An 11,531-nucleotide genomic window follows, 5' to 3' on the forward strand; every position below is an offset into this window, starting at 1 on the left:
AGCATTCCTTTTTTTTTTCTCCAGCTTCAAGAGACCTTCCAGGCTGTCAGTTTTGCACAGTGATACCCAGTGTCCTGTAAACTGCTGGGCCTTGGGGAGGTCAGGCTGAGCACTGAGCACATTCTACCTTCCAGATAATGCAGCTTGGAGTCCTCCTGGTTTAAATTTAAACACCAGGACTTCTAAAACTAGAAAGGAAAAATAAAATATAAAAAAAAATGTTTATTCCATTCTTCTGTATGCCAGTCCCTTCAAAGGCAGCAGCCGTTTGGGTAGTTGCATTCTGGAGGTCCCTGCCAGTGTTGTTTGGTCCTAGAGAGGCAATCCCAGTCCTGTGAGGAAAGGGGCAGGTGGAGTTTTCCATGGACTTTAACCTTTTGCTGTTGACAGTTTTTGTCTTGAGAGATTTTAATGCGAAAATTTATTGTGGCTTAACAAAAACCTGTTGAAATAAACAGCAGGCAGGCAGTGATCTCTTGATCTGTTGCTTCAGTGTGACTCCTTTTTTGTCTTTAAATCTTGAGAAAAACAAATCTGGAATTCTGGATTATGGAGCCAGGACCGCATCCTGTGGGAAGAGAGGGAAACTTGTTCCTGCAGCCTTCCCCATGGGTTTGGATTGCCTCAGGTAACTCAGGGCACTAAAGATCCAGGGAGCTGCAGAAATCTCTGGCTTTTGTGGTGGAGGAAAACCAAGAACATATTGAAGTGCTTGAAGCCTTTACTGCATACCTGTAATTGTCCAGTTCTGTGGTCTAGAGAACATGGAGTGTTTCTGGGCTTTCTTATAAGGCAGAGGCTCCATACACGGTTGTTGATTGTTCTAAATTCCCATTGTTTTCTTGGCTTTTCTCCCTTGGTATCTGTGTCGTCTGGAATCTGATTTGTAGTTGGTGAGGTAACATACGTGGAGCTCTTAATGGACGCTGAAGGAAAGTCAAGGGTAAGTGTTTGAGAGTTTCTTTGTGGATTTTCTACCTGAAATGTTTCTGTGTGCTGGACAGGAGGCCAGGGAGGCTCAGAGTGTGGATGTGCAGTGGCTCTAGGTCAGGAGTGCTGTGGGATGGGAGGAGGTGGGGTGGGCTCTGCAGTCAGGAGCTGTTTCCCCGCGTGCCGTTGGCGTTGGCCGTGTCACCCTGGAGCCCAGCAGGCAGGACAGGGCTCTGGAATATTCCTGTGCTTTGGAAGAGTCACTCGAGTGCTTGGCTGAGTTTGGAAGGGCCAGGGTGCAACTTCCTGGGCCAGTAGAGCGAGGTAAATTCCTAAATGCAAAGTTCAGTGCCTTTATGGGCCTTGGGTCCAGGATCAGGGAGGAGAATAGGAGCACTCCTAAGTGTCCTGAAGGATATGGATTTAGGGTGAGAGTGTGGAGGGTTTTGCTGTATGCCAGGGAAGAGCAGGTCACAGGAAGCGTGTGGTATTTCTTGGAGAGTCGGGATTTAGTGTTCGTCACAAGCTCAGAGACCCCAGGTTAGTCCTGTTAAGGCATAAGAAATTACGGAATTCCAGTATTGGAGGCTTGCCCTGTGTAAGGTTACATTTATTTTCGCTGGTAGGGCTTAACTGATGTGATTTGGCTTTAATAATAAAATATTTGTGTGTGGTTTGAGCTTTCACTGACTTTGTTTCTTCTCTCTTCCCTCCTCCCTGTGACTGCCCTGGGAAATGACCTCTCCAGGGATGCGCGTAAGTTCGCTTTGCATTTCTACAGAAATCCAAGGATTCTTCTTCCAGCAGAACGTCCTGAGCTGTGTTGTGTCCCCACAGGGTGGTTGAGTTCAAGATGGAAGAGAGCATGAAGAAGGCTGCTGAGGTTCTGAACAAGCACAGTCTGGGTGGGAGACCCCTGAAAGTGAAAGAAGTAAGGAGGGGGTGGGGTGGGTGGGGGAGTTCTTCTTAAAGGTTTAGGGCTGACTCAGAGGACAGTGGACAGAAAGCAGGACTTTAATAGGATAAAAAAACTCCAGCCAACCTTCTTCTAATCGTTTTAACCACTGCTGAAGTTGTGATTATCAAGGCTAAACTCCATGAGCGTTCTTGACAACCTTCCCTTTGAATTCTGCATCAGAATTAATGGATTCCACCAACAATTCCACAGAATCAGCTCTTACCTGGAATACCTCAAAGATGTATTTCCATTTTAATGGCTTTGCTATTGACAGCCAGTCCTGGGAGTTCATTGCAAACCCTCTGCAGTGGCACTGGGGGTTTACCAAGGTTTGGAATAGGTGTAACAGAAGTTTGTTGTTAGTATTAATGATGGATAAACATGTTGGGAACCAGGGAAATGCCTTTAATAATAAGGGGTGCCAATAATAAAGGTATCATTTAAATAATAAAGGATGCCGGGTGTTGGTTAAAATAAAACAAATTGACTGCTAATGAAAGAGAAGCTGGGATTGCTTAGGGAGCAGATATCCTGGGATAAAGAGAAACTCCTCTCTGTACCTGTTGGAGCCCAGGCACTGCCCATGGGGGATCTGAGTGCGTGTGTGTGTGTGTCCCCAGGACCCCGACGGGGAGCACGCCAGGAGGGCCATGCAGAAGGTGATGGCAGCAGGAGGGATGGGCATTGGGCCTGGCCCTGGTGGCCCTGGAATGATCAACATCCCTCCCAGCATCCTGAACAACCCCAACATCCCCAACGAGATCATCCACGCCCTGCAGGCCGGCCGGCTCGGCAGCACCGTCTTCGTGGCCAACGTGAGTGCAGACCCTGCACTGGGAGCCTCTCAGCTGGGGCAACCCTGAGGGAGGAAAAGCATTGGGAATTCCAGGCAAACTTCCTCTGTGTCCTGTTGTTTCTGTGCCTCAGTTCACAGTTGTCTGTTAATTGGGATTTTTTGAACAAACCTCTGTCCTTTGGTGAGATTTTATCTCAGCTCTGTGACAGCTTTAATGCCAACAGCAGGGAAGGACAGGAGCCCACTAAAGTTGTTCTCTCATGGAAATCTCTCTGGCATTCCCAACCATGCCCTGTTTTGCAGCTGGACTACAAGGTGGGCTGGAAGAAGCTGAAGGAGGTGTTCAGCATGGCTGGGGTGGTGGTCAGGGCTGACATCCTGGAGGACAAGGACGGCAAGAGCCGCGGCATCGGCACCGTCACCTTCGAGCAGGCCATCGAGGCTGTGCAGGCCATCTGTATCCTTGGCAGCCAGCTGGGGATGGGCCAGGGAACCCAGCAAACCCAGCAGGGGACAGTGGGAATTGGATTCCTAGAGAGGATATTACCAGGGCAGGGAAGGTCAGGTTGTAGTGGGTGGAAAATGGAAGGAAAAGCAAAATGGAGACAAAATTCTGTCTTGAATTGTAGTTTGCTCAGGATCTTTAGCAAAGTCCATTTCCTATGTGGGTAACTACTTCTATCTCAGATGAGTTTCTGTCTCTGGGTTGTGATTAGAATTAAAATGCAATTGTCTGGAAAGGAGATGGTCCTTGTGCCAAGGCACCCAGAGCTGGTGTTTCCCTGTTCCCTGTGTCCTTCCACTGGCCTAGCAATAATTTGCTACCTGGTAACCAAACAATAAAATTCCAGATATTACTCTCTCAAGTGATGGTTATGGTATGGAAAAGAGGAAAATATCCCCCCTTTTTCTTTCTCAGGGTTTCTGTTTGAGTGTTAATTCCCTTCAGCACTGCACCCACTAAACCCTGTGGGAGCCAGACAGAGGCAGAGGATTTGCTGGCATGGCACACTTCAAAATATGGGTCTTGCTGTAGAACTTCTCCCTGTTTTCTCCTGTTTTCAGTGGATAAAGTGTCTGAGGAAACATTTAAACACTTGGGCTGACTTAGAGTTACATTTTGTATCTCTTTGTGAACTTCATCTTACCCCAGAAATGGGTGTTTTATAATTTTTAAAAATCTTGTAAAGCCTTTTTTCTTTCTGAATGTTCAGTATATTTGGATTTCAAGGCTTTTTAGTTTTGCAGAAGGATTTGGGATAATCTGTGAATGGTAACTGAGGAGATGGGATTTTCTGAGGGGTTTTTGTGCTCCCCTCAGAGCCCTCAGTGCTTGAACAAGGATCCTTAACAACCCCCAGCAATGTTCAATGGGCAGCTGCTCTTTGACAGACCCATGCACGTCAAAATGGTGAGGACACCCCCATTCCCACTGCTTCCTGACCTGTCCTTCCTCCCCCTGGTTTTGGGGGGATCTGTGGTTTCAAGGGTGGATCAAAATCCAGAGGGGGGAAATGTGTGATTTGCCTGTTGCCTACTGGATTGATGCAATCAGGGAAGGTTAATTCAGATTATTTTGCTAAAAGACAAATGAAAACTATAGTCAACACTGCTTTAACTTGAAATTTCTGTATTCTAAATCAAAATTTTAAGAATCAGGAAATAACTTCCTGCTTTCCTTGCCAACTTTAATGTGCTGAATTCCTTTTAGGATGAGCGAGCCTTTCCCAAAGGAGATTTCTTCCCTCCAGAGCGACCCCAACAACTCCCTCGTAAGTGTCCCCTGCATGATTCAACATCTTCTGCTTTTTGTTTGGCTGTTCAGCACCTGGGAGCCAGTCCCAGCCCCAGTAAAACTCTGGTTCAGACTGGAAAACTGGGATCCAAATTCCTGAATATCAATTTCAGAAGGGGGAATAGTGAAGAAGAGCTGCTCAGTGATTTTTTGGATACTTCTTTCAGCTCATGGCCAGAAGCTTGTCTTAAAACATTCACCTTCTCAAGGCTTCCAGAGCTCTCCATTGCAATTCCAAGCTCCCAGTGCCTTCCATAAACAGTGGGATTTAATGGAAACACAGTGAATCAGTCAGCACCTCCTGTGGGATGGTGCTCTGGGAATGGAATGTTTTCCCTTAAATTGGAAGGGCTGAATTCAGCACCTGGGAGTCTTCCAGGCCTTCAGATTTCCAAAGGAGATCTTACCAATGTATTAAACATGGAAAGAAGAGGGAACCAGGCTCTTCTTGGAGGTGCAGGATGCAGAAAGCACCGAGCAAAACCCAGGAGATGGAAATTCAGAATAATTGGCTGCCCCAAGCTGCTCCTTCCAACTTGGAATTTGAATGAACTAAAAGATCAAGTCTAAACCAGCAGTGGAAATCCACAGACTGCACGTGGATGTCAGGAAACATTCCTGGGAGGGTGACTGGGTTGCTCAGAGCTCCTGTGGAGTCTCCATCCCTTGGAATACCCCAAAGCTGTGGATGTGATCCGGGCTGAGCTGAGGCCCTGCAAAGGCCCCTCCCAACCTCGGCCCTGCTGGGATGAATTACTGCAATACTGAAGAGAAGAGCTGGGACTGGAAGAGCTGGAGGTTGAATTTGTTCAAATGCAGCTAAATTGGGGCTGTTGATGGAATTTGAGTTGTCCTGAGCTGTGAAAAGGGGTCCCTGCCCAGAGCAGGGGCTGGCAGTGGAGGAACTTTAAGGTCCCTTCCAACCCAAACCATTCTGGGATTCACTGAATTCAGACAGATGCTCTTTTCTTTCTGGGAACCAGACCTGTTGTGTGCTGCTAAATTGCCCATTATTAGTGAACATTAATTAGTCCCTCCCTAGTTCAGCTTTCAGTGCTTGCCAAGGCCTTCCTCAGCAGCAGTGTCGCTCTAAGGACGTTCCTCTCTTCAGGACAAAGCCATTGGGTTCCAATTCCATTACCTTGGTGTAAAACTCCCTAAATCCCTCTGGAAGCCTGGATTTTGGCCTTTACTGGGGCGGGGAACGGGGACCTTGTGCTGTTTTAAAACAAGGTTCAACACTCCTGTGTTCAGTGCTGAGCTGGAAACGAGGGAATCCTGCAGGCAGAGGATGCCATGAGTTGGTGTTTGTGCCAAGCAGAGAACTTTATTCCTGCTTCAGGAAAAAAAAAAAAAAAAAGGCTTTTTTTCTTCTTTCATTGGGCTGGGGAATCCTTCAGGAAGGTTCAGCTCCATGCCTGGGAAGGCTGTGGTGTGTTGGCTCAGAGAGAGGCTGGCTGTGTGCTCCAATTCCATCGGTGGCTGTCATTGACCCCTAGGCTGCACCTGGTGCTTCAGTTCTGCCCTGCAAGGGCCCAGCCCTGGCAGAGGTGGAAATGAGCCACTGGCAAGCCAGGGTGAGAACTGTGCACAGGTTTAGGGGAACTTCTCCCAAATTGCCCACTCCACCCTCCTCAGTTGAGGACTTTGCTCAAATGAAGCAGTGTTCTAGCCAGTTATTTTTCAGGAGTCAGCTCCAAACCAAATTTTCTCAGCAGTAAGATGGAAATTTAAATATGAAACCAAATAATTGGAGATAGTTTTTAGCCTATTTCAAGACACATCTACTCTTGATTTACTCCACACTTCCCTGCTTTTAGTACACACCCCACAGGGGGGACACAGCAAGCTTTTTTTGGAGAATGAAAGTCAATTACTTAAGAAATAAAACTTGCTGTTTTGTCAAACTATGGAAAGAAGGCTTTTTTGATATCTGAATATTTTCTTCAGATGGTCTTGGTGGTATTGGCATGGGATTAGGACCTGGAGGTCAACCTATTGATGCAAATCATTTAAACAAAGGCATGGGAATGGGCAACATGGGACCTGGAGGTAAGAAGATTACTCCTATGCTTTTGTTTCATGAGAGCTTTAAGCTGTGTAGAAGGTAGATAGCTTTGTTTGCCTCCCCAAAAAGTTGGTAGTTTCTTAGGAATGTTAAAGCCAAGTGAGTTTTTTTTTTTTTTTTTGTTCAGCTTGATAATGGAAACTTGAATTTAACCAACTGCTCCATTTTTCTTTTTTTTTCACTGTGATCAAGACACAGCTCTCATTTTCTGACTCTTGAGCATGAGCAGCAGACACTGCAAATATCCATGAAACTCCAAACCATCTCTCACTTTTAACACTTTCAGTGGGCTTGCAAATCTTTGGTGAGGATCTGTTGAAATAGCACAAGTTTCAAAGAGCCACCTAAAAAGTAGCACACACTCAGCTTTCCATGTCGAAATGCCAGTGGGTTTTTTCCCCTTTGCTGCTTGATTTTCTGAGCAGGAATGTTGAAATCTCCTCAGAGTTGTCCCATGTAAGCTCCTCAGCCCAAGCCATGGATGTGTTGTGTGGTTTGAGTTCTGCAGCCTTTGGCTGGAATTTCTTGGCTGACATCTGCTATATAAAGCTTTCTCTTTTATTTTGAGGAATGGGAATGGAAGGCATGGGCTTTGGAATGAATAAAATGGGAGGTAAGCTGTGGTTCTTAATCTGTTCATAGCTTGGCCTTTGTGAAACTCCTGCAGCCTGAGCTGTGTGCGTGTGCAGGGATTTGTGTGCTGGGAAATCAGCAGCAATTTAGCAGGAATTTGGTGCTTTTTGGGTATTGGAACTGCTGCAGGTGTGTGGGGGAGGGTGGGGGCATCCCGTAAAACGTGACCTGTGTTTCCTTAACTCAGCAGATCTGGCAGTGCCATCCCTGGGGGTTGGAATGGATCCTCAGTATCCCAACCCAAACCACTCTGTGATTCCGTGGTTTTTGTAATGCTGTGCCCAAATCCTGACCCCTTTTTGGGACCTGGTGGCAGGGAGTTGTCTTGTGCCTGTGGGAATGGTGTGTGGCAGCAGCTGCTGCCTGTGCAGTGTGCAGCTGGAATGCACTGCTAAAGAATCCCTGGAAAATCTGTTTTTTAGGAATGGAAGGTCCCTTTGGTGCCATGGAGAACATCGGCCGCTTCCCAGCTGGGATGAACATGGGCAGGATGAGTGGTAGGCACTGGATTCTTGTGTGCCCGTGGGAGGGATCCCTCTTTCCACAAACCTGTTTTAATGGAATAACCTGGGGCTTTTCCAGCTGTCCTCTGAGCTGCACAAGTACCTTGAAGGGCTTATTCAGAAAGATTCTGGCTCTGTCCAGCCCTCAGAGCCTCCCGTGTGTTTGGGGTAAATCTGCTTTTCCTTGGGGCTTTGGGATCCTGAAGACAGGACAAAAGGATCGGGAGAAAAAAAAATCACAAAAACCTTTCTGTGGTAAAAACGTTCTCTCGGGTCATTAAACCCCCTGCAGACTTCTCCACCTTCTCTTTGCAGAGATGGATCGGGCCATGGGAGGGGGATTTGAGAGGGAGTTTGGAAGAAATGAGATGGGAATGTCCCGGACTTTTGGAGAGACCTTGGAGAGGGGAATAGGTAAGTGCAGTAAATTAAATCCATTTCCTGCCTGCTTTTCATCCTTGAACTGCTCACAAAGATTAGGGGGGGTGATGCAGGCAAAACAGATTTTTAGATGTGCTGTAGGAATTTGCTGTCTGGCTTTTAAATGCTGCTGGGAAGTTATTTTTTGTCAGTGAAAACAAAATCCTGCTTCTCCTGCTGCCTGTATCACATTTCGCTTCCAAGCATGTTCCCTGGAAATACTGGACAATCTCAGAAATGAAACTGCAGAATTTCTGGAGCAAAGCTGAACCCAAACATCTCTGAGCAGACAGAGCTCCCCCATCAATTTCCAGATTGAATTTGCTTTAATGACCAAATCAACAGCATTTCAGAATCAAGGGAACCATTCCCTGTGTCCTGTCCCTCCACGCCTTGTCCCCAGTCTCACTCCAGCTCTCCTGGAGCCCCTTCAGACCCTGGCAGGGGCTCTGAGCTCTCCTTGGAGCCTTCTCCTCTCCAGGTGAACACCTCCAGCTCTCCCACCCTGGGAGAAGCTCCGGGACCTCCTCTGGACTCTGTCCAGCAGCTCCAGGTCCTTATTTTTGGCTCTCAGGGCTGGGGCAGCTCTTCAGCGGGGGTTTGACCTGAGCATCTGAGCTTGCCTCACCCTGCACGCGCAGAGCCCTGGACTGAGGGAGCTGTGAGCGAAGGGAATGGATCCCAGCAGAGCCAGCAGCTGCTCAGGTTTCTTCTGATCCTGTGCGTGTGTTGTGTTGCAGGTGGAGGGAACGCCAGCATCCCCGGCATCGAGAGGATGGCCCCGGGCATGGAGCGCATGGGCTCGGGCATGGAGCGCATCCCGGCCGGCATGGGGCACGGCATGGAGCGGGTGGGCTCGGACATAGACAGGATGGGGCTGGTGCTGGACCGCATGGGCTCCAACGTGGAGAGGATGGGCTCGGGCATGGAGCGCATGGCCCCGCTGGGCATCGACCACCTGGCCCCCAACCTGGAGCGCATGGGGCCGGGCATGGAGCGCATGGGGCCGGGCATGGAGCGCATGGGCTCCGGCATGGAGCGCATGGGCTCGGGCATCGGCTTCGGCATCGAGCGCATGGGCGCCGCCATGGAGCGCGTGGGCGGCGCCATGGACAGGATGGGCTCGGGCGTGGAGCGCATGGGGGCGGGCATGGATAGGATGGGCATCGGCCTGGAGCGCATGGTGCCCGCCGGCATGGGCGCGGGCATGGGCCAGGTGATAGAGAGGATGCCCGCGGGGCTGGAGCGCATCCCGGGCCCGCCCATGGACAGGATCGGGATAGAGAGGATGGGAGCGGCGCCCATGGACAGGATGGGCCTGGAGCGCATCGGGGCCGCCAACATGGAGAGGATGGGGCCGCCCATGGGGCAGGGCATGGGGGCTGGCATCGAGCGCATGGGGCTGGCCATGGGCGGCAACTTCGAGCGGCCCATGGATATGGAGCGGGGCAACTTTGCAGGGAATTTTGCAGGGTCCCTGGGAGGAGCAGGAGGCCCTGCAGCCGGCGTGGCCCGGAAGGCCTGTCAGATATTCGTGAGAAATGTGAGTACCCCTTGTTCCTTGTTGTGCTCCTCCTCCCTGTTCTCACTCTGGCCTTCCCTTCCCGCCCATGGCGTTCATTGTCACTGGTGTGTTGATCTCATCCGAGCTCAGTTTCAATCACTGTTTTTTACTGGATGCTGTCACGTTTTGGAAGGAGTTGGAGCCGTTTCCTTACCAGGAGAAGAGCTCCGTGATCCCATGGTTTTATGGCAGTGGCTGGCCTGGGATGGGTTCAGTTTTTGGGGAGCTGGTGGTGCCTGCAGGTTGTTCTGCAGAGCCTCAGTAATGGTTTATTCTTCTCTTCCCACAGTTGCCTTTTGATTTTACATGGAAAATGCTGAAAGATAAATTCAATGAATGTGGTGAGTTGTTTTCCTCACTCTGAGGCATGAATATAAATAATGGTTAGATGGGAGGATATTTGGAAGGAATTCCTGGCTGGGATGGTGGGGAGGCCTGGAATGGATTTCCTAGAGCAGGTATGGCTGCCCCTGGATTCCTGGAAGTGTCCAAGACCAGTCTTGGAGCAGCCTGGGACAGCCGAGGTGTCCCTGGGTGGCACTGGATGCTCTCTAAGGTCCCTCCTGGCCCAGACCATTCCAGGATTCCATGTGAGCTAAGCCCAGCCTCAGATGTGAGGTGCAGCCTGCACTGCCATTCCAGATGGGGCTCATGCTCTGCTCCTTCCACATCCTGGTGCTGCTGCTTGAGCTGGGTTAAATCCACCTCCTGTCAAACACCACCTAAGCCAGCTCCTCGCAGAGCTCTGAGTGCCAAAGGCAGGATGGGGAGAGCAGTCCTTGGTGTGGAAAATTGGAATTGGAGGGCGAGTGCCAAAGGGAGGATGGGAAGCACCCTAGGGTGCATTTGGGATTGGATGGAGTGCCAAAGGCAGGATGAGGGAGGATTTCGAGGTGCCGAATTGGGAGTGGATGCAGAGTGCCAGAGGCAGGATGGAGAGCAGTCCTTGGGGTGAAGATTTGGGAATGGATAGCGAGTGCCAGGAGTACCAAAGGCGGGATGGCGAGCACTCCTCGAGATGCAGATTTGGGACCGATCCCAGCGCTCCAAGCTCACCCTGCTCTTCCCCAGGTCACGTGCTCTACGCCGACATCAAGATGGAGAACGGCAAGTCCAAGGGCTGCGGCGTGGTGCGGTTCGAGTCCCCGGAGGTGGCGGAGCGCGCGTGCCGCATGATGAACGGGCTGCAGCTGCGCGGCCGCGAGATCGACGTGCGGATCGACCGCAACGCCTGAGCCGTGCCCTGCTCTCCTTCCCCTCTCCTCCTCCTCCTCCTCCTCCTGCTGACTGGATGTAAAGCTGTTCAGCCCAGCCCGGTTGCTTTCTGGAGTAATTTTAAGTCCTTTTTTTAACTGAGGGAGCCCCCATTTTACTGGTTTTTTGCATTGGAACTGCCATGTGCACAATCTTTTTTTGTAGTTGTGGCATCTCGTTGACCTGACAGATGTAAACAGTCTGACTTTGATAATAAACGCAAGTTCAAGATTTCAGTCGCGGCATCCTTTACTGTGCTTAAAGCAAACTCCCTGCAAGCTCAGCTCAGCAAGCTCCAGTTTGTCAAAAGAATCCAGTGTTCCTCCTGGTTTCTGACAGAATCTCCTCGGGATGTCTCCAAGGGTGCACGATCTTCCCTCTCCTGTATCCCACCCCATCCCTGGGCAGTCCCAGCTCATTTTCTCTAGTGAAAATGAGGTTAAAAACATTTTTTTTAAATTCTTTTCCCTGGGGCAGGTGCCCGGCCCAGGCAGGTAAGGTGAGAGGAGGGGGGAGTTTCCCCTTTTCCTCCGGGGAAACGCTTTTAACAAAAATGGATCAGGTGTGGGGTGTGGAGGGATGCTGGGGGCGGTCCCAGTGGAACCGGGGA

At 50.0% G+C, this 11,531-nt stretch overlaps 1 protein-coding gene across 5 annotated transcripts; it reads left to right on the top strand.

Moving 5' to 3' along the window:
- Positions 1–1,208: 1,208 nt before the first annotated feature.
- On the top strand, positions 1,209–11,157 carry HNRNPM (heterogeneous nuclear ribonucleoprotein M). 5 transcript variants are annotated; one of them, XM_062510292.1, is made up of 13 exons: positions 1,209–1,686; positions 1,768–1,861; positions 2,509–2,703; positions 2,988–3,141; positions 4,046–4,095; positions 4,396–4,456; positions 6,430–6,531; positions 7,116–7,160; positions 7,603–7,677; positions 7,999–8,097; positions 8,844–9,646; positions 9,957–10,008; positions 10,739–11,157. In XM_062510292.1, exons 2-13 carry the CDS (start codon positions 1,784–1,786, stop codon positions 10,900–10,902), a joined length of 1,878 nt encoding a protein of 625 aa, XP_062366276.1. In that variant the 5' UTR covers positions 1,209–1,686; positions 1,768–1,783; the 3' UTR covers positions 10,903–11,157. The 5 variants fall into 5 exon arrangements, with proteins under 5 accessions (XP_062366276.1, XP_062366275.1, XP_062366272.1 ...); XM_062510291.1 differs by lacking the exons at positions 1,209–1,686; positions 7,999–8,097 and having other exon boundaries at positions 2,509–2,547; positions 2,668–2,703; positions 7,603–7,694; positions 8,792–9,646; XM_062510288.1 differs by lacking the exons at positions 1,209–1,686; positions 7,999–8,097 and having other exon boundaries at positions 7,603–7,694; positions 8,792–9,646.
- The last annotated feature ends 374 nt before the right edge of the window (positions 11,158–11,531 follow it).

The sequence above is a fragment of the Cinclus cinclus genome, chromosome 28, assembly GCF_963662255.1.
Source record: "Cinclus cinclus chromosome 28, bCinCin1.1, whole genome shotgun sequence".
In the NCBI taxonomy this organism is placed as follows: Eukaryota; Metazoa; Chordata; class Aves; order Passeriformes; family Cinclidae; genus Cinclus; species Cinclus cinclus.